The 22,685-nt window shown below is 40.0% G+C and overlaps 1 protein-coding gene across 1 annotated transcript in view; it reads right to left on the reverse strand.

Moving 5' to 3' along the window:
- The window catches only part of LOC129249364 (homeobox protein Hmx), a 53,425-nt gene extending 37,996 nt beyond the window's left edge, over positions 1 to 15,429 (reverse strand). The window contains exon 1 of the mRNA XM_054889156.1: positions 14,480 to 15,429. Coding sequence (XP_054745131.1) covers positions 14,480 to 15,309 — 830 coding nt within the window. The 5' untranslated portion in view covers positions 15,310 to 15,429. The remainder of the gene's footprint in view (positions 1 to 14,479) is intronic.
- Between the last annotated feature and the right edge of the window lie 7,256 nt (positions 15,430 to 22,685).

The raw sequence follows: 22,685 nt of genomic DNA on the forward strand, positions 1-22,685 counted from the left end.
CGGTCTGGCCTCGCCTTTAGCACGATATTCGCTTGATTGGTCGGTTGTTTCAGGGTCGTAAGCATAAATCCAAGTCTCATCTCCCGTAATGATGCATTTGAGCTTGTCCTGATAGTCTGAAGGCATTGTTTCACACACATCAACGCGACGACTTTTTTCCAAGAAATTGAGAGTTTTCGGTACCAAACGAGATTTGACTTTTCGTAGGCCCAAATGGTCTGGCAAAATGGTTTTCACATATCCTTCTGATATTCCGATCATATCAGTAAGATCTTTAACAGTCAACCGACGATTTTTAAGCACTAACTCCTTCACTGTATTGACATGTTGGTCATCTGTTGACGTCGATGGTCGTCCGGAGCGCTCCAAGTCATCAACATGTTCTCGACCCTTTTTGAAGTCTTTGTACCACTTATACACATTTTTCTGCGACATGGTCGAATAACCAAATGCCTTCTGCAACATGCTAAACGTTTCCGCAGCCGAAATTTCATTCCGCAAACAAAATTTGATGGCACTTCTCTGCTCAATCAAATCAGACATTGTAAAAATCGAAAAATGCACTCTTGGTCGTTTGATAAACACAAGCGTAAATATATTACTGATAATGACATTCAAATGAAAGTTGGTCCAGATGTTATTAACAGTGCTGCCAACTCATGAAAAAAATAACTAGAGCGAAATTTTAATCCCGCGAAGTTTGACAATTAAATTCACCTTACTTTTTGCCCACAGTAGTATACAATTTATGGTATGTGGAATAAGAGCCATTTATGAGAGATTAGCTTCGAAATACGAAAAAACGCTTTGGAGATCGAAACATTTTGCGCATACTTATCAGCGTACACACATATTTGTGGGCCTTATTTTATGAAATGTAGCGATTAGAGCGTTGACAATATTCTTTCTCTTTCAGCGACTATTTCGTGATTTTTCTATCTACGAATTTAACAAAGAACTCGAACAATTTCTATAAAAATAAAAAAAAATAAATAATTGGCGCGTACACTTCTGTTAGGTGTTTGACCGAGCTCCTCCTCCTATTTGTGGTGTGCGTCTTGATGTTGTTCCACAAATGGAGGGACCTACAGTTTCAAGCCGACTCCGAACGGCAGATATTTTTATGAGGAGCTTTTTCATAACAGAAATACACTCGGAAGTTTGCCATTGCCTGCCGAGGGGCGACCGCTATTAGAAAAATGTTTTTATTAATTTTGCTTTCACCGAGATTCGAACCAACGACCTCTCAGTGAATTCCGAATGGTAATCACGCACCAACCCATTCGGCTACGGCGGCCTAAGTTTAATTTTGGAAACATAAAAAGCGAGGCGCTTTTTATTAACGATCCCTTTTCATCTCATTAACTTCAGCCATTAGTTTTCCAACCGTTCGTCATCAACTTCCCAATAGCTTATCAAAATATTTTGCAAGCTGTCATAACATAATAAACATCTCCCTTTATGCACATTAATGAATCCATTTAAGAAAAATTGCATGGCTGATAAATTAACTAAACGTTAACTCAACGACTTTTTTGCGCTTAAATTAATCATATCATCAACATTAAATTGCCAAAGAAGCACAATTCATTTTCACCCAATATATGTATGTGCATATGCATGCGTGTATGTACATACAAGCAACATAAAAAATATTTACCACATTCCACCAAAGGTAAACCCGCCTACTAAACAAAAAGGAAGAAAATAAATCAACAAGCACACCGCACGAGCAGCTCGCAGAAAAGAGAAAAGAAGAAAAAAAAACAGTTTCGAGATAATAAAATGATAAAAATTTCATTGCGCAGCCACACGTCAAGCGAAGCGCCAAACGAGTCACGCATGCGCCGTGCCGAGCAGCCAAACAAAAAGCAAGGGAATGTGCAACGTTTACACCTAGCAGAGTGCTGCCCTCCAGCTCTAATTGGCATTACGCTTTTTCAACAACTAACTATCCGCAATCCGCCCGCGAGTCGTTCGTAAAAAAAACTGGAAAAAAGAGAAAAAACAATAGCCAAGTCAGGACCGATATTGACTCGTACGCGAGCGCGCGGCAAAGTCGACTACTTCCACCGTCACTGCTGCGTCTGTCTGACAGGCTGATTGTTATCTACCCACGCGCACTGCAAAGTACTCACAAATGCTAAGAAGTCAGTGTTAAAGGGGCGCGTGCGCATACATACGTTTAATGAAATGAAAATGATCATTATTAAAGCCTCAAATGTCAAAATGCCAGTTGTGCATGGCCCATGGCCGATGTCTGATGACCAGGCGCTCGCTTCCCTTTTAATTCATTTATACTTTTTCTGTTTTATTTTTCTTATCGAAATCGCATTGTTGTTATTGCATTTAAATGAGTGAATGGTGGAGTGAATAACAGGATTACCAAAGGATCAGCATGTAGATGGATATACAAGTACCTACACATGAGCACACACACATATGAACATACATATCTAAATATTCGAGTGCTTAAAAATGTGTATGTATGTAAATAAGCGGAGTAGTTCGCTTTTTTCGAGGGGTGATAATTCAAGTGCAACATTTTTTTAATTCAACACATTCGTTAATCGCTTGACGTAATTTGATCTTTGATTACGAAATGTTTTATTTGTCCTTCTCTTCCTCTTACTTTCTTATGTTTAACTTTTCATATGGGTATATGGAATTTATTAATGAACTCAACTGGCAGTTGCTGGCTCTTAATAGGTGCGTACGTTTCCCTTGTTGTTGTTGTTCATGATTACCTGCAGCCTTCATGGATGGGTATATGGCGCAGAGCTTAAGGGTATTTAAACTCATGCACATAAATAATTTGTTACTTTCATTAAATATTGATCAGATGGTCATTAAATTTTTGGTAATTTAATACCTTCAGTGAGGCCCACTTCAGGTTTTCATGCACATTTTAACTTGTGACCCACTAATTTACGTATCGGTCTGGAATTCAACAACAAAAACAAAATTGAGTGAGTAAACTTTAATTTCGCGAACAGAGATATAAAAAACTTTAGCTTTTTCATGAGATTAGCTTTTCATGTCATGAAAACGCGGTCACAAATGAGTAAAAAAATAAAAATAGTAAGCAAAAATGCGTCAAAAAACGGTTAAGCTGCAATTAGTTGTGCCGTAGCCATAACGACATAGCCGTAGTCATATCCATAGCGCAACATTGCAACATTTGTCGATTAGTCATACCGTAACCATAAACAGCTGGCGACCGCAGTAGCCGAATTTGTTGGTGCGTGACTACCATTCGGGAGTGCGAAGGTTCAAATGTCCATGCATAAACATCAAATAATAGAAAAAGTGTTTCTAAGAGCGGTCGCCCCTCGGCAGGCAATGGCAAGCCTCCCAGTGTGTTTCTGCCTAAAAACGCTCCTCAAAAAAACCCTTTGCCGTTGGGAGTCGGCTTAAAGTTGTAGGTCTCTCCATTTGTGGCACATCATCAAAACGCATAGGAGGAGTAGCTCGACCTAACACCCAACAGAAGTGTATACGCGAATGTGTTTTATAGTTAAAACAAATAATAAAAAATAATTTTAAATAATTTTGCACTATGGTAAATCAATTAATTTTGCGTCGTTCATTTCTAACATTCAAATTTTTATCTCAAAATTCAAAACAAATGTAAAATATTTCACAGCTGCTTATCAATAGCTACATACGGCTGCGGTTATGGTTACGGCGTTGTGGTGCAGCACCTATAATCGTTTACAGTAATGCCCATTATTTGATCCGAACGGCTGGTTGCTATGGTTACGGTTATAGCCAAGGCACGGCACCACCAATCGCAGCTTTAGGTTAGGTTGAACTGGTTGATTTGCAGTCACGCATAGACCGGTTCGGTAGCGATACCAATTGGAGTTCATTGGTTATGCCTTTTTTTAAATAGTCCACCCGCATAGTGCCTGTTTCTATTGCAAATTGAATGAGATGTTTCCAAGCCACTGCTGAGATGTCTTCCAATCCACCAAACTGTGGTGCCCCCAATATATTACGTGTGTTTTGAATAATGCAGGATATCCGCAAAAGAGATGCTCTATAATTTCCCTTGAGCCTTGCTCCCTACTTTCTCTGCATTTCTCACAGTTCGAGATTCCTATCTTATAAGCTTACGCTTACGCTGGTTAGTAATAGATAATATAAATTGAGTATCGTCTTGTTTACAAATAATCTTTGCATTTCTGCAAGTGAACAGCCTCTCCCATCTTGTTCTAAATTTTCTGAACATGTTTTCCTCTAGTTCGTTGTATAATGTTCGTATTGACTTTAGTATTTCGTTAACAATATTTGACGATAGAAATAGCCTAGTTTTTCATATATCGTCTACTATCTCGTTCCCTTGAATGCCCTTATGGCCTGGAACCCAATAGAAATGTAGCTTATAATTCGCTGCCAAACTTTCCACTGCATCCCTGCTCTGAATAACGAACTTAGCCGTTATACTAAGGGATTTAATTGTTTTAATGACTACCTGACTATCTATGCAAGTATACTTGGGGTTGGTCCCAGTAGTAACACCAACTAGGTGTGCAGTTAGGAAGCTGGGTCGACGATTCAAAGGTTGGCGAAAACATTTCAAAAAACTGTTTTAGTCGAAGATTAAAAACAAACTGGCAGATCAGTTCTGTTGATCTGGACGTTCTGTTGAGAATACTGCTGCTGTATCGCAAAGTCCTGCTGAACAACTTTCAACGTCAGTATCTCGACGTTCTCAACAATTAGGCATTCGTGAATCGTCTGTTTGGCTATAGACAACTGATTGAAGATTTTGTGTGGCCTCAGCTTGATGGAAAAGAACATAGCTTGAATCTTTATTTTCAACAGGCTGGAGCCACAAGCCACACAACATAGGAAAACATTGCATCCACAAAACCATTTCTTATGGGTTTTTCTGAAAAAGAAAGTCTGAAACACAACATTCGAATAGAGATTGCTGAGCTCAATGCGATATTGTGCGAGCGGGTCCTTGAAAATTTTATTTCTCGTATGAGAGCTTGTAGGCGAGCTCATGGTGAGCATTTAAATGTTATTTTTCACATAGAACTGTTTGATGCCGTATTTTGAATAAAAAATAGAGAAACCTGTAAGAATTAAATTTTTTGCATTTTTTATTAGCCACATCTAGGCGCGTCTTTTGAAAGACCCTTTATAAATTAAAGAGGTTTTTATTTCTATAATTTTTAACATAACTCTGATTAACATAAGCTGAACTCTCTCTTCGCTATTAACTTCAATTATCGCTCTCATGATGTACAAAATGCAGAGGTGTGGCCAGCATCTGGCCGTTAACTGGCTCTCAGCGATTTAGGAGCAATCAGCTGATTTGTTGACGTAACCGTGGATGCCACAGTGATATATTGACGACAAAATTATTATTGTGTTAGTGAGATAGGAAAATATCAAAGGAGCTACCGCCCATTTCATTTCGTTGTCATCTGAGTAACGACGGAATACGTCTGAAATGAGAGAATACAATTCTGCTACCGAATCTCCGATAGTGAAGACTGTACTCATTTTTTTTGTATATCACCACCACAATCACAAACCGTTGTCATGACCCCGGTTAGGTCAGCCCATCAGCCGATTCTTTTAAATTCGCTGCGAGCGGTCTGATCTTGACCAAACCGCAAAAATCTTTCAGCATTATTGCAACAGTAAGCGATGTTGTATGCTCACAATATTCGCTAGTTGGAAGAGATCAGAGATCAGATCCGTTTAATATGAACGACCAGCAATTATTTCCGTTTAACTTACATATGTAAAAGGCAACGGAATATCAATTATACATAGTTTTCCGATTACTATTTTTCAGCGGCTGCCAAAGTTACCAAAGACATCTAGCTATTAAAATATTCAGTAAGGTTTGCCATTTCATCGTAAATCGCTTGACGCTTGCGGAACGTATGGAACTCATAATATTGTATTATTGAAATTTCGGCTTAGTGCTCAGTACGCAGATTCGGATTTTGTGCAAAAATCTCAATCATCTTGTCGAAAAAGACCGAGTTTTGGCTCAACAACTATGTCAACAAGCAAACTTGCCGTTATAGGAGCGAACACAATTCACAAGTGTTCGGTTAAACGTCCACAAAGACTCAGGCAGTCTTTGACATAGCGGTATCATTGAAATTTCTTTGTTTCGAAATTAAAAGGAGGCTCCCTTGCCGTCCATGGTTTTCGGTATAAGGCGCCGTTAATTGGTTTTCTGTGACCAGAGCTCGATAACATCGATATAACTGAGCTTTCGTCCCAACAAGGCGGCGGTTCAATGCCATACAAGCGACGCAACGCTCAGAGTTGTAAAGGACGTTCATAAATTGGCCGCCGCGATCATGCGATGTGACACCCGTCGATTATTTTCTCCGAGGCGCTCCATCAAGTTCTCAGTCTACGCTAACTGCTTTTCTCAGATGTCGTTTCGAATGTGACACTTTTATTTGAACACCACACGAGGTTGCCTACATGAATTGAATTGAGAGGTTAGTTGGTTGAAATGGTGATTTACCAAGATTCCAATTAGCGCTTCCGCGTTGAAAGTTTTCCTTTATCAGTTTATTCAGTATAGGCCACCATCTCTTTCGCAGCTTCAAGAAACACTAATTTTGCTTCTTTTAATACAGACTTCATATTGAAGAATACATAGATGTCGGACGACGCAAGATTTGGCGAATGAGTTGGATAGTCTAATACTGGGTTGATTTACCAGGCTAAAAATTTCTTAAAGGCCATTCCTCTTCCTTTCACGAAACGTGTAATTTTTGCGTTTTTCCTGGTTTATTTATGTAGCGCAGTAAAAAGGCAGTAATGTTGATTAAAATTTGACTTTCAGGAACCCAGTGAAGGTATACAAACCCATGAATGTCGAAAAATAATCATGACATCTTTGAATTTTGATTTGCTCATTCGAGCAGAATCGTAATTAAAAAATCAGGATCCACCCACACCTTATTATCCATTCTACTAAAGTTAAGTAATTTTTAATAGCATTGAATGTATCGATAAAAAAGTTTTTTCGGCAATCTCGAAAAAGAATTCCTCCATTTTCCACTGCAACGACGGGACGCCTGAAGACTAACGGCAGTCATAACTGGCCTTTGGTCTGTCTGAGAACAAGCAAAAATAGGAGAAAAAGGAAACAATCTTCCACTTCCTCTGCGAATGCCCTGCCCTATGGAAGGTCAGAATGTTAACCCTAGGCAAACTGCAAATCTAATAAGGTTCTTAACCGCACAGACTGGATATAGTCATGCCGTAAATAACTGGTAAACAAGTTGGTAACGAGGATGTGGCAACAAAATGGTGCGGAAGCGGTAGTTGTATTCTGGACGAATCACAACTCTAACCAACAAATCAACTGCAAAATCAAGAATTTTCACGAAAAACTGTAAACTAACTTTTAATAGGTTGCTATAAAGTACGAAATGAAAAAAATAGAATTATGGCTCTAGGACTTATCGACAAGTTTTGCCAATTTGTTCTATTTTTTCTCATCTAAATCCAAGTTTGAAGTTAAGCGGCCGCCGTAGCCGAATGGGTTGGTGCGTGATTACCATTCGGAGTTCACAGAGAGAACGTTGGTTCGAATCTCGGTGAAACACATTTTTCTAATAGCGGTCGCCCCTCGGCAGGCAATGGCAAACTTCCGAGTGTATTTCTGCCACGAAAAAGCTCCTCATAAAAAAAATATCTGCCGTTCGGAGTCGGCTTGAAACTGTAGGTCCCTCCATTTGTGGAGCAACATCAAGACGCACGCCACAAATAGGAGGAGGAGATTGGCCAAACACCTAAAAAGAGTGTGCGCGCCAATTATATATTATATATATATATATATTAGGCCGGGTCGATTTGTGGGGAGGCAAAAAAATCGCCCATTGCTCTGTGAAAATCATATTCTAGGGATCAAAATAATAAACTTTGCCCAAGGAACCATACCTCTAAAACGAATTCTGATGTTCCCCTATAAAACGATTTTCACAGAGCAATGAGCGATTTTTAAATCGACCCGCCCTAATATATATACCTATAATCCAAGTTTCGAGCTTAGTACAAATTAGAAAAAAATTAAGAATTCTTCGTCAAAACTTTGCACTTTTTAGTTACATTTTTTTGAAAAATTTCGGATCAGCAGTTTTATAGCATTTTAGATTTTAGTATAAAGAAATGCTAGTTGAAATTAGCTAATTGTGTTTTTTTATAATTCTTTTCTTAGACGGCTTTGCGCATTTTCTCCATAAAAAAAGATCACTACGCATTTTTTATTTCTTTTATTGCTTTTTTTTATATGTGGAAAATACACAACACCATCAGGGATGAACAATTATCAAAAATCAAATTTTCACTTTATTATATTAAATTTTTTTTACAAATTCTGATTAAAAAGTTTGAAATTTTGATGGAAATTTGGGAGTAACATGGAAGGTCTGTAGATTATTTTCTATGGAGATGTGTGCTGTGGAAACGACTCGTGGAGTCATTGAACCACTTGAGAGCCAAAATGTGCTCAGTTATTGCCAATAATCGGTCTCAACTGCTAAAAAATTTATTCCAAATTTGGATTGAATAGTGTTTCATTTGAGACTGCCACGGCTCACATATCTATGCCCGAAATCATATAATAAAGAACAATGATAATATTTTTATTCAGACATTTTGATGGCCATGTTTTACAAAGTTTTTAAACATTTTAATTCATACACAGAGTTACCGTATACGTCGAACGTCGACCTGGATATCTAAGGGCATTAATATTTAGGTTATTGATTTGATTATGCGATATGATGACCAAAACCCAACCCTTTTCAAAATTCAGTTTTAAAGATATTTCAAATAAATATTGTTTTTCTGAATATACAACCACATTTTTCAAATATTAGTTGAAGAATTCAATTTTTTCTGTTTTTTCTTTACGGATATGCCAGTTAATAAAAGTCAAAAATAAAATTTGGGCCAAGCTCCCGCAGGTTCAAATGGCTGCTTGATAAAGTTTTGAGTTACCGATTTTTCAATAAATGTTTCTTATTTCGCATCCCAAAAAAAAAAATTTTTGGGGGGGGAGGGGGTCGAGTCAAATCTCATCTAATCTTACGTTGGAGAGAGGGGGGGTCTCGGCAAATATCACGCAATTTTAAAGAACATGACAGAAAGTCATTTGCTCCATTTCTAATACGCCTACCGGTTCAACCGCTGAATGCCTTTATCAGCACGCCTTATGATCTCTATTGCCCAAGTATACGTGAGGATTTAGAGAAAAGATGCTGCAGTACATGCGGTATTTACTTCGCATCTATCACCAGAGCTGCAGAGCACAGGCGAGCAGCTCACATTGCACCAGCTAAGCAAGCGCGTATGTTCCGCAAAGTGCGACCCTCACGGATTATCACAAGACGAGCTAATGAGTTACTGTGCGCAAGCGTCAACGGCTTAGAGTGGATAGATCAGAACGAAGTTGAAGGAGCAGATGATTTTACTTAAGATCATATGGACATGTTGATCCCAATAGTCTCTCTTGAAACCGCGCATGATTCTCCATGGACTGAATTAGAGTAGATATTCTTTTTTTAATCGCAGTAGTTACGATTTAAGTCTTCTATTGTTAACTTTTTATTACACTTATAACTGTCAGCAATATTGATTACTAGTCTTAACTAGTCGTAAATAAAAGCACGAAGCAAATTGTTTTTCTTTTTGCAATAACAATCCAACGCGTTTACATAAGAAACCCACATTTTGAAAAATCTCACGTGAGATTGGGGGATGGGGGAGGGGGTTGAATAAAATCTCACGACATCTCACTAGGTGGGGAGGGGGGTACAGAAAATTAAAAAAAGCACCTCACGTAATTTATGGACGCCCCCAAACCATTCCTCAGATTGTTTTAAAAACTATTATAATATGTATTTTTAGCTATCCAAATTATTCAGAAATTACATAAAACCTCTTAGATTTTACCCATCACCTGAGGACTTTAACATTGCTTGGGTTTGCGCCGTGTTGCTGCAAAGTAGGTCGGTGATGCCAAAGGACCTGAATTTCATGCAAGAAAGGCGCCTCGTTAATGTAGCCAAATACATGATTTCCAAGCCTGAATCCGCCCCAACGCATCACTACTGGAGAGGTGACGTAAGTTTATGAGCACGACACTGAGCTCTGCCCTCACTCGCTTGACGTCTGAATCAGAACCAAAAAACAAAAGCGATGCTCACGGGTTTTTGTAGATTGCAACGATATTGCACATAGTCCGCCAGAAAGTCCGACAGTTAATAAAGAATATTTTGAGAAATAAATTTTCTGAATATATTCTCGGAACTTTTTGATCAAAGTGGTAGCGCGCCACATCGTGTGCGACTAATACATGGGACATGTTTCAAAATTTTTATGAAATTGAGTATTTATTTTCAAAACACACACCAGAAAGGGCCTGCTAGGCTCAGGGAGAGAGAAAAAACCGACGATTAACCCTTTGAGGACGGAGCCGCTCGACGGGCGAGCATCGCTGAGGACTAGAGATATAGGAGGGCGCCGTAGAGAAAATAAATACGTTGAACGTTATAAAAACTAAGGCTTTATTTAACACAAGAAAAATTTTTCATAAAATCAAAAAATAATTATAAAAAAACTGCTATCACTGCTAATGTTAAAATACCTGAGTGGACTCCTTCTTGCACGTATTTCGCTTCCACTTGACGAAGTAATGCTGTCATCTTCCGTCGTATCAGATTTAAAGTAATATTCGTCGGAGCTATCACTATCTAATCACTACCTAACAACAGATGTCGCAAGCCTTGCAGCTACGAGTTAATTTGGGCGGCTATATGCCGGCACTCGTCCCCAAAGGGTTAAAGGAATGTTACCTAAACTTTTGGCTGATCTCCTTCACGTTTATTTGAGCTTCTTAGATCGTAAGGTTTACTAGAGCAATCCAGTACTGTGCGACTAATCTGTTTTTGATAAATTTATTAGGCCTTTTGACTCGTGGAACTCTTGGAATAAGTCGTTCTTATGGTCAGAGCTTGATGCTACGATAAGATGCAATGAATGGCTGTGGCGTGAATACAAAAGTGGCGCCCATTTCGTAACGCTATTTTATTCTCAGCAAATTTGAAAGAATCACTGTGTATGTGACATCACACTTTTACACTTTACTTTTGTGTTGTTTGTGTAATTTCTTAAACTTCTTTTTTGCATTTTCACCATCTCGCACGCAACTACTCCAGTGTGGTGTCACGCCTCTCTGATAGGCGCATTCTTGCATTCTATAATTCTAGCGGGCAGTGTGCGCTTTAAATTTGCCATTTCATAAGCCCGTTGAGAAATACAGTGAACTACTCGGAAAATGAAATGCTAAAGAAAAGCACATACTTAGAAGCGTAAGGGCCAAGCAAGGATGTCCCCAAGGGGGTGTTCGTTCTCCGCTGCTATGGTGCTTCGTCGTAGACTCTCTATTAGTGGAGATGCAGGAACTCGGTTTTCACGTCCAAGCATATGCGGACGACGTCTGTGCGCTAACATCGGATAAATCCTTAAGGAGGCTTTGCACGAAAGTGCAGATGATTCTTGACAAAATCGATGACTGGTACATGAGACAAGGTCTTTCCGTTAATCCGAACAAAACAACCATACTCTTGTTTACGAGAAAACGGAAATTGGATGGACTCAGTCTTCCAACACTGAAAGGTGTGACACTTGGTCTTTCCAACGAAGTTAAATATCTAGGAGTAATCTTGGATAAGAAGCTGACTTGGGAGACACACGTTTCACTGAAGGTGAATCGTGCACTGAAGATTTTTCAGCAATGCCGTAGAGCCTTTGGGAAAACCTGGGGTCTGAAACCTGCTGTGGTCCTATGGATATACACAGCACTTATCAGACCAATCATCACTTACGCTTCTGTGGTCTGGTGGCGACGGAGTATGGTTAAGTCCACAATCCGGGAACAATACAGGCTGAAAAGAAGTGTATGTTTATGCATCACGGGTGCCATGAGTACAACCTCTGGTGATGCTCTAAATGCTATGCTTGATTTGCTCCCCCTGGATCTTAAGATACAACAGGAAGCAATAAAAGCAATGTGTAGACTCCATAAATATGGTTTCTGGCACGAAGATGGAACTTCGGGACACAGAGAAATCTTTAAGTTGCTGTCGGACCAGTATCCACTGTTTTTGGCACTTAAAGATGACCTGATACCCACAGTTTCATTTGGAAGGAAATTTGATGTCAGATTTCCATTGCGAGAGCAATGAAGCAATCCAGAATGCATGCAGGGACGTTTGACGGACATTTTCTTTACCGATGAGTACAAGAATGAAATAGGGTCTGGAGCCGGATAGTACTTAAACGATAGTAATAAGTATCACTATGCTATGGGGGGAATGGTAACTGTTTTCCAAAAAGAAGTTTTTGCCATCCTAAAAGTAGCCGAATGGATAATCGAGAGGAGATGGAGCGGGAAACAGATTGGAGTCTTCAGTGACAGTCAGGCTGCATTGAAGGCCCTGGAGAACGCGAAGCAAACCTCAAAGATTGTTCAAGAATGTAAGAAGAAGCTTAATTCTGTCGCAAGACAAAACAGGCTTGTACTTATATGGGTTCCGGGACACTCCGGTGTTCAAGGAAACGAAATTGCCGACGAATTGGCCAACCATGGATCAGCGGTGCCGCCACAGGGGCCAGAGCTAATAATCGGAATCAGTCCCGCAGGAATCAAGAATTGGATCAGCGATTATGTAGGCAATCTACATAAAGGGTGATGGTCCGGTCTGGAACGCTGCAGAACTGCAAAGTGTTTTGTGACAAGTCCGAACAGAAAACTATCAAACTTTCTACTAAAACTTAGAAGGAAAGACATTCGGTTGATGGTCGTCATCATTACAGGACACAACCCATGTGGTCAGCATATGACCACCATTGGAATCATCGAGGACCCGGTAAGCCTGTCATGCTTGGAGGAGGCGGATAGCACTGAGCACTTTCTCTGTGAGTGTCCTGCCTTTGCTAGAGCACGGCTACGAGTATTGGGTTCCGATGTCATGAGAATGAGTAGTATTCGTTCTCTAAAACTGGAGGATATTTATAGATTTGCCAAAGAATCAGGAAAATTCTCACAGGACTAACTATCTCTATCTCTGTCTCTATTCTTTCCTATCTCTACTTTTCTCCCTCCCTCCTTGACTATCTACCCCCTTTCCAGAGCTTTAAATACAATGGGCTCTTTAGCCTGAGTGTTTTTGGAGCCACCAAATCTCCTGGTGCTCCTTGGCTCGACCTTTTCAAATTCATTAGAGGCGTAAGTATACAGGCGAGAAGAAAATTAAGCGTAAGTCGCTTAACAATAACTAAATTGAGCACTTTATATCTTAACTTCGTTTACGACAAAGGATTTGAAGAAACAGCTCAAATCTTTGAAAGCAACATCCATGAATTTTGCTCTATAAAAATAGTCGCACAAAGCGATCATTCGTATGCAGTTTGTATTGAAGACACAAAATCTAATTCCGCTCTAGGAAAATCTCTATAGATTTAATCATAGGTGCTTTCGATTCCCCAACTTCTTAGTGAGTAGTGAATAAAACAAGAAATATTCCTTGAATTCAGCAGCCCTTGCATTATTTTCATTTTAGCAAACTGTTATGCAATGCATTGCTTTTCTAAGCACATCGCCTGTAAGTATGCAAAGTATAAGAAAGAATATCCCTACTTGTAAAAGGTGGCGCAAAATTAGTCACCCATCAATTTTGATTTCGAAAATAACTTGTTTACTAAATAAGGGGAAATGATTTTGAGCGATGGAAATGTTTGTTTGAATCATCACGCGTTCCACTGCTTGTCTGTTTGTATACCGCAGCTGTCTGGTTCACAATTCCAAATATAATTGAGGTACGACACCATTTGCCAAAATTATAGATCTTCCGATAGGGCAATTGATTTTGCGTCTCCTTGTACCTGGAAGCACAGGCTTAACCATATCACTTGTGAGCTAAGCGGCAATAAATAAAGTTGGTTGATCAATGCTAAATTGTAGTTGCTCTCACATGAAGATTTTTCGCTTGGCGAGCAGCGGAATTAATTAGCGAACAAAGACGTGGTGAATCGAAAGCCGCAAATATTAGAAGTAATTGGAGATTTATATTTAATAAGTCTAGGAAATGTGGGTGAATCTAGTTCGGTCACCCTAAATCCAGCAGTGCCAACCGATTATAAAAATTAGCAACAAACGAGAATTTATTAGTGCTTTATAATAGGAGAAAATCTGTAAAATAAGCATAACTACGCACTTTTGTTAAAATAATTTATATTTTCAAGTAACAAAAAAATATTATTTCTTAAACGAAATGTTCTTCAAAAGCAAACTAATACTTGAACACTCTTAGGCTACCCCCTAGATGATCTCCCTTTTGTGCTTTGCTTCTTTCACGGCTTTCTGGCATTTGCGCTAATTACGAATGTTTGTGTATTTATGCCCCAGCGTACATACCTCGAAAGCATTGCCGCATCCTGTGGTCCACCGGCGCCCGGTTGTGGCAGCTGTGGTATCGGTGTGATTAACGTTGGCCCATTATGGCCACAGCCACTCTTTTTAGTCGGTTCACTGCGACTGAGGATGCTCGATATAGAGAAACTTGTAAAACCATTGCCCGTTGTCACCTTGCCATTACCGCCGGCCGCACCACAACCGTTGCTCGTCTCAACGCGACCCAGCGCCATATTCTGACTGCTGCCATTACTGTCGCTATTGTTGTTGTGATTGAAAAGCTTACTATTATTGTTATTGTTATTATTATTATTGTTGTTATTGCTGCATGTCAGCGAGGTAAGATCATCGCCGCCATTGCGTTCGGGCGAGTGTGGCGCCATGGCAGCCATAGCTGGTGGACTAAGTCGATCCACCGCCGCTGAGACCATTGCCAGTTGACCAGGTGTCGGTGTGACCGCCGCATGTTGCAGCAACTGCTGGTGCGCCGGGTAGGCAGGATGCGCTGGATGCAGGTGGCCGAAACTGTGGAGTGCATGATGTAACGCCACCGGATGACCGCTCAGACTACTTAAGTGATGCTGTAGGTGATGGTGCAGCACCGTAGGCGGTACGGCGGCCAGCGCTGTGGTGGTCGGGCTGTGGAAGTGTGAACTGGATGTGGGTGTGCCGGCGGCTGTGGTTGGCGTTGATGTAGTGGTTGGTGTGCTGCCGTTGGAGGGCGCCGGCGAAGCGGAACGCAAGGGTGTGTCGCGGCCATTCCCACAACCGGCCGGACTGGGTTCGGGGCTGGACACCACGCTGATGTCGACTTCAGCCTCAGAGGAAGACATTGACTTTGGTGTGATAAGCGTTGTTAGTTGGATTTTGGTGAATGCGTGAATGGGCAGCACTGTTTTGCGCGTTTTACGCTTATTTACACAATTTTTGTTTTCCTAACTCAAAAGTTGAAAGTTTATTCGAAGAACTTCAGATTTTGTTGCACAAACACTTGATAAAAATTGTTAAGCGTTAATGTGCGACTGACTATGAACTTTCATTTTGTTGGATTTAGCTTTAGTTTCATTAATTTTATTTGTATACACTTTTCATTGTTACTTCTGTTTTGTCATTCGTCAGTTCCGGAAACGTTAACAAACGTCACATAAAGGACCCACTTGGAGTTCACTTCAGTTAAGCACAAATATTTAGACGCGCTCGTACTCGTACACCCGCAACTTTACCGTAGGACGTCTTTACCGCTTCATCTACGCTTCGCATTTAAATTGAAATTTTGAATTCAAAACATCACCGTCCTCGACACAACTCGGAAAAAGTGTTCTGTTTCACTGAACGCATTCGACCGCCTGTCTACTCTGCTACTATTGTCTCTATGACTGTATGTCTGTCTGTCTGCTGGTTGGCTTGTTTGTTTCTTCTTAGGCGATCGTTTAGTTTTATTGTTTTCCACGATTTAACCCCCGGTCGTTTGAGTCGTGCTGCAAATCTAACTGTATACTTTGTCGCCACGCTGCACAACTAAAACTAAGGTGGTTGGTCGAAATTCTTTTGGTCTTAGCGCTAAAATGGTTTTCCACAATTTCGCAGCACACTCACGCACCTACCTATATACATATACAGACATACACATGCACGGACACACACAACTATAGCATCTAAAATTGTTCTACCCAACAGAACCCTTGACATGCCGCATTGCGTTAGGAGGGTTGTTCGGAAATTGCAAATTGTTCGCTCACTCAAAAAAGAACACCGCGCCTCCTTCCATGCAGCCTCTCTGCCGTACTCTGCTCACTGAGTATGCACGAAAGAGCGAAGTATATCGTGCTCAGCTCGTCGTGTGCTGCCTTGCAAGGGGTTGGTCGATTCGTTCGCTATATTTGAATTCCAACCTTCAAATTGCTGCCTCTTACAGGGACTCCTTCACTTTGTTCCTCTCCCGCTGCTGCTGTTTATGACTGGGGTTTTTTTCCCTGCTACAGTAATTGCGCTGCAACCGCATCAACACTTTTTAACATTTAATTGTTGCTACTGAAAATATCAAATCGTCTGCTTTCCTTACAATTTTCAATAGGTAAGACTTGATTTCCTTGCCTGTTCTCCTTAATCGCCATCCTTGCCCTCTCCGTTGGTTACATTTCACAAAATTCACAATTATAGTTTCATTTCCCGGGTGTACCATAGGTACGTAGTGGCCGATAAAACGTTTCGTTTTGCAAGCTAATGGTTTGGATAGGAACTATTGGCTTGGAGGCACAAGCCAACAAGGCAGTCAGCCAGCGAATCAATCAATTCACACACAAAGGTCAAGTGTGACACTATTAAAATATACACAAAAGATAGTTTGAGCATTCCGGTGATAAGTGAGGAGCACAAGTAAAGGGGTCAAAAGGGGAGTATGCAGAAGTGTATGTAATGGAATGAAATTAAAATGTGGGATATGTTTAGTGATAGGAGAAGTGGGGAAGAGATGTGGAGCCGTACACTTTTTTCAACAATTAATAGAATTCCGCATTAGAAGCTCGCTTGGGATCAGGTGGCTCTTAATTGAATTTATGTATACGCATATAAATCAGTGTATACTAACCAGACTAAGTGAAATACGCACACGAAGTTTGATTATTTATATATAGGTATTTGTATCGCCACAAACACCCCCCAACGTGAGATTCCCAAGATACCTTCACTTAACCTAATAAAAGCTAAAAGGACTTTAGTAGACGGACTCCGAGCGCCTAGATGTCATCCGAGGCTTTGTTTTCGTTTTCATTACCGGGGGATTTTTACGTTTCGGGTCCCAAACCCAGCTCACAAACAGATATTCTGGCTTTCTTCGCTTTCTTACATTAGCTCGCTTTCGAACGGTTGTAAGGAAGCTTATAAGAGAATACTTGGTCGAAGTCCGGAAGTTGTGTGCTGCTTATCCTGAGCATTCTGATTATCCTGACCACTCCCTAGTGAATGACAATCAGGGACTTTCACCACTTGCATACACTGCTTCATATTCGATGCTTTGCTAGCTAGTTGTAGCAGAGGAAGAGGGAGGCCTGCTCTGCGTTGGAAAGATCAGGTGGAGAAGAACTTGACTTCACTTGATGTGTCCAACTGGCGCCGGTTAGCACGAGAAAGAAAACACTGGCGCGCTTTGTTAAACTCGGCCGAAATCGCGTAAGCGGTTATTGCGCCTATCAAGAAGAAGAAGTTGAAGTATTCAACCTCTATCTGGTCAGACGTTTTCAATCTCTTTTTGTGTCACAGCGGACACCCAACTACCAAACCGGTAGTAGATTGTGAACGGATAGCTAGCGTTGATTAGATTATGGTCGTTCATACTCTCCATTATGGTGTAGACGAACCCCACTTAGGCATAGAAACGGTTTCTAGATACACCTACGTTGATCTCAAGTAACTCCTATAATTCCCAACGTCGTGAAAATGGTCAGGGAACCAGTGAGCCACCCAATGTGAGACTTAATTTATTTTTCACCGAATGCTTTACCTAAATGATCTCCCTTATTCTTTAGTACTTCACTCTCTCTGTAGTTGTAAATCTGCAGCAGAAAATAACCAGCAATAAGCCACAGAATGGTTCCGGTCCTATAAAGACGTTTACTAAACTTCTCTTGCCAACTCATCGGCAATTCCTTAACTAGCTGGACATAAGCACTCGTTTGGGAAAATACAATCCCTTGGATACCTGAAATGTACCCTTTAGTGCTTTGTCGAGGATTAGTGCTGGAGCAGGTCAACACTTCAGCCAAAAACACGGTGGGTCTCTACTACTATTCTCTCAGCAATGTTTAACGCGTTTGTGAACTGTGTGTACATATCTGGAAGTAATTAAAGTCAAGCGCCCGGGCACAGCGCCAAGCTGACAACGAAGTCAAGTACTTGGTCCTTGAGACCGATATATAACATAAATACATATAAAGAAAACCTCCTCCGGCTTCTTACCACACTGATACTTTCTTAAGTAACAAAAAATAAACTAAAAATATTCTACGTTGTCAAAACTAAAATGTAGTTGACTTGTTCATCATTTAGAGCACGGCCGAAGTGTTGCGCGGAGCTCTCCAAAAACTTTAGATTATCAGCGCAGGTACCTTTTTGCCAGACAACTTATTAATATTCCAGATGCCAGGTTCCTCAACTGCCTTTGGTATATGCACAAAGATATTGAGTAATACTCTAAGTAAATGTCTCAATATATAGTAAAGTTAAGCTCACTGAGAGTGAAACTCGATATCATTCGAGAGGTTTCTGCCTTGACGATGAGAAATATTTTAGAGTAGCAAAATTAATAAGGTTGATTTAATTCCGTACACCTGCTTTGGTCAGCAAAATAGGCAGTGAAAAAACAATGAGCGTATTTTTACAAAAATAGCTCAAACTATCTTCTTTGACCTTTTTAGGGAATCAATCATTCAATCTATCATACCGAATGCGTCTCAAAGTAAACGGCCTTTTTATAAGAAGGTTCGTTTTTTGGCACTACAAATTTTATTTATTCAAAATAGCCCCTACTGGATATATCATAGCTTATTGGACGATATTAAGGATGATAGAATGCAAGATTGCGGCCATTAACGAGGCGTAACGTCACACTGGCGCAGTTGTGTGAGAGAAAAGCGAAAATTTAATCCAGAATATAAGAAGAAGAAATTACACACACAACATACGAATAAATTGATGAAGTGTGACGTCACACCTACAGCGTTTCTGTCAAATTCAGTGAGAACGAAATGGACGCCATCTTTGAATTCTGTTCATCGTAGGACGATATAAAATCTTTTCGAACAAGTTTATTAAATTAATTAAATACGCTTTTCCTTTCGTCGTCAAATTAATTTTTTCATTAGAAGCTAATATCCCCCGGAAAAAAATTTAGTGATAGGGACATTTAGCCAAAAAAACCTACCACAAGTGTCGATAGCTGAAATGCTCATTAATAAAGCCAAAAATATGATTTAGGGGCGCCCAATTCGAGTTCTACAGATGAGCTTTAAAAAATTTCTGAATTTTAGTTCAGTTAGAATCAGCAGTGATTATGGATCTTAATGCTACTCACCATTTATGTTCTCAGAATCATTTTTAAGGGGCATTAAAGGTGGTGGCACTAGACCAACAACAACGTTTTGTATATTAGAAATGTCACGACAAAAAAGTAGAAAAGTAAAGGGCGAATCATGTTGCGCAGCCGAGATGAAGTTGAAGCTAGATGGTGTGAATAGAACGGCTTTTTACGGCATTTTAAGCTGACCTCCGAATGCACACGGCGAAAGAAAAAAAAAAAAATCAGCTGGTCTACCGATGCTTCTTTAGTAGATTCGCCTTGCCTCGAATTAATAAACTCTGTATACAACACAATGCACTGAGAGAGAGAAAAAATAAATAATTGGCGCGTACACTTCTGCTGGGTATTTGGCCGAGCTCCTACTCCCATTTATGGAGTGCGTCTTGATGTAATGTTCTTCCACAAACGCAGGGGCCTACAGTTTTAAGCCGACTCCGAATGGCAAATGGTTTTTATGAGATTTCTCGGAGATTCGCCATTGCCTGCCGAGGGGCGATCGCTAATAGAAAAAAATGATTCTATAATTTTGGTGTTTCATGCAAGGAGATTCGAACCTACACACTCCCGAATGGTAGCCACGCACCAACCCATCTGGCCACCGTATTTTCAATTAGAACAAAAAATAACTTTTGTAGAGCCCAATCGTATAATTCTCGGTGTTTCAAACAACAGAGATGTTTAATTTCTTCATCTTTTCTTGAAATTTTCTAAAATGTGGGCTAAGAGATTACCAATTTTTCTGATTGGCGTTGAATCAACTAATTTGGTTCATTCTGAACTTAAGCACTTACGGCTACGCTATAGTCCGTTCATCGACCCGTGCTCCTGTTAATTTTAATGGCACAGAAACGGTCAATAGGAATATGTGCATCGAATTTATTCACTATAGCAAGCGCAGACTGTCTGATGGGATGACTATTGAGACCGAAAGTTGGGGCAAGTGCTCTAAGTTGCTACCACCCACTTAGAATTTTGATAGCAATTTTTCAAACGCGGCTCGCTCGCTAACTTCATTATGATAAAAATGTAGCATGAATAAAATTTTTGTAATTTATTTCTTAGTAAACCTCCTGCAATTTATTGCCTATATAAACTCTTGCAATATTAATACAATACATTTTTTGCGACAGTGGCACCAGAAATAGGCATATATGTACATCTTGGCATATGTTTGTATGTACATAACTATTGTATAAATCCAGTTAAAATGTCACTCCGAATTTCAGTTGCACTTACACTGAGTCAACTCTTCTTATAAAATACCATTCCAATTTCATTTCGTATCCGCAAAGAAACTATGCGTAGATACGTGGAAATAGAACAGGGGCGAGTCGCGCACTCACGCATTGAGAGCGCATTTCACCCCTCCTCACAACTGGTAAGCGCTGCTACAGCCTTCGCGCTACCACAGCTCAACTGGCAGCTGCAATGCTGTTTTCCACACTCATCCCTATTTCTCGCTGCGTGTCTCTCTGCTGAGAGCCGGAAATTCAAATTAGCATTTTTCAGCCTCACCCCAGAGCATTTGCAAATCGAAACAATCAACAAACAAAAGTGTCAGCAAAACACAAGCAAGAGAAATAAAACAAAAGCAAACCAGCCATTGTGAGAGCCACTCGCCTTGTTAAACTGTTCAGCTGAGCGCAATAGGCGTGTCCCGTTGCAAAATACGTGTACATCCAAAGCTATCCAATCAGCGCAAACAACCGATTGGGTTCCGGGGAAAAGAGTTATGAACACTTGTGGAGGTTGGAAAAGGGGGGCGAGAACAAATGCTTTCTAAGTTAAAATGCTGAGGCGGCGACCAACTAGCGCTCATACCAGCGCCATTTTTTATCTCTTCCTCCCTTTGAGCAGTTCCACTTCCGACTCCAGACTGCGCGGAGTGTAGGCTATAAGGGCTGTGCACTATGCCCGCTGTGGGTGGCAGCAAATGTGAATAGGCGAACATTTTGTTGTATCACACTGAATGTATTAACGGCCATTCAAAGCCACCGCAGCAGCAATAGCAACAGCAGCGTCACTTAACGGTATAGCAGAGGCGATGGGAGGAAAAATGCGTAGAAATTCATGCGCAATTACATTTATCCTGTTTAGGATATTGCTTTGGTAAGTGCGTTTCAGAGTGCAAACATTCGAAAGTGCTGCCTGTGTAGGGGAATAGGTAGAAGGTGAATAAAACCACAGTATTTGAAGCATTAGTGGATGTTGGTGATTGCGTGACGTGTGCGTGTACGTGTGCGTATATCTGCATTCGTAAAAAGAGAATGAAGTTGTACGATGGCTATAACAACAATAATGATAACAGCAACACCCCCTAAAACGGTTTTTAATGACTCTTTCTTAATACCAAATCTGTGCAAGAACATATCCTATAACAAGTTACATATGCATAGATATATATGTATGTGTGTATATATGATGCATGTACCTATGTGTGTGTAAATTACGTGAGCAACATACATAAATTCTTATAAACGAACGTACTCATATACATACCTGTAAATAAGTATGTATAAGTGCATACGTACATATGTAAGTGTATATCTATGTATATACGTTCGAAAAAATCGCTCATGTGCCACAAAAATGTTTGTGTGGATATGCAAGAAACTTCGGACTCTCGTTTGCCCCTCCTCTGACATTTCACATTCTACCCAAATCTTATCCTTTCCAAGGTGTCGCGAAAGCTTGCGAATTGTTTTCGGCTCACTTTATTTTTAACTGAAAGTATAAATGGAATTTTTGTCGAAAATATGCACAGTGTTTAAAGACTACGAAAAAAATAATCAAACATTTACGATATATGTAAATGCATATTCAGGTAGAATTCGATACTTATACTCGTAGTAAAACGTAGATTCTTTCGAACAATTCCATAATCAGTGTCAAAATAATCCATAATTACGAACTTTTATTTAATAAAATATTGAAAAATAAATTTCACTCCATTGGGCTATCAAAATTTTTCATATGCGCGGTTTGACTTTAAGCAAGGAGACTGATGATGTAAAACATTTTATTTTGATTGCCTGTATACAATTTTTTTTATTTATTTATAAAAATCAGAGGACATAAAATCCAGTGAATAAGGCGATTGTTCTAACACAGGAATGGTAAACCTAACTAGAAGCT

The sequence above is a fragment of the Anastrepha obliqua genome, chromosome 1 (genome assembly GCF_027943255.1).
Source record: "Anastrepha obliqua isolate idAnaObli1 chromosome 1, idAnaObli1_1.0, whole genome shotgun sequence".
NCBI lineage: Eukaryota > Metazoa > Arthropoda > Insecta > Diptera > Tephritidae > Anastrepha > Anastrepha obliqua.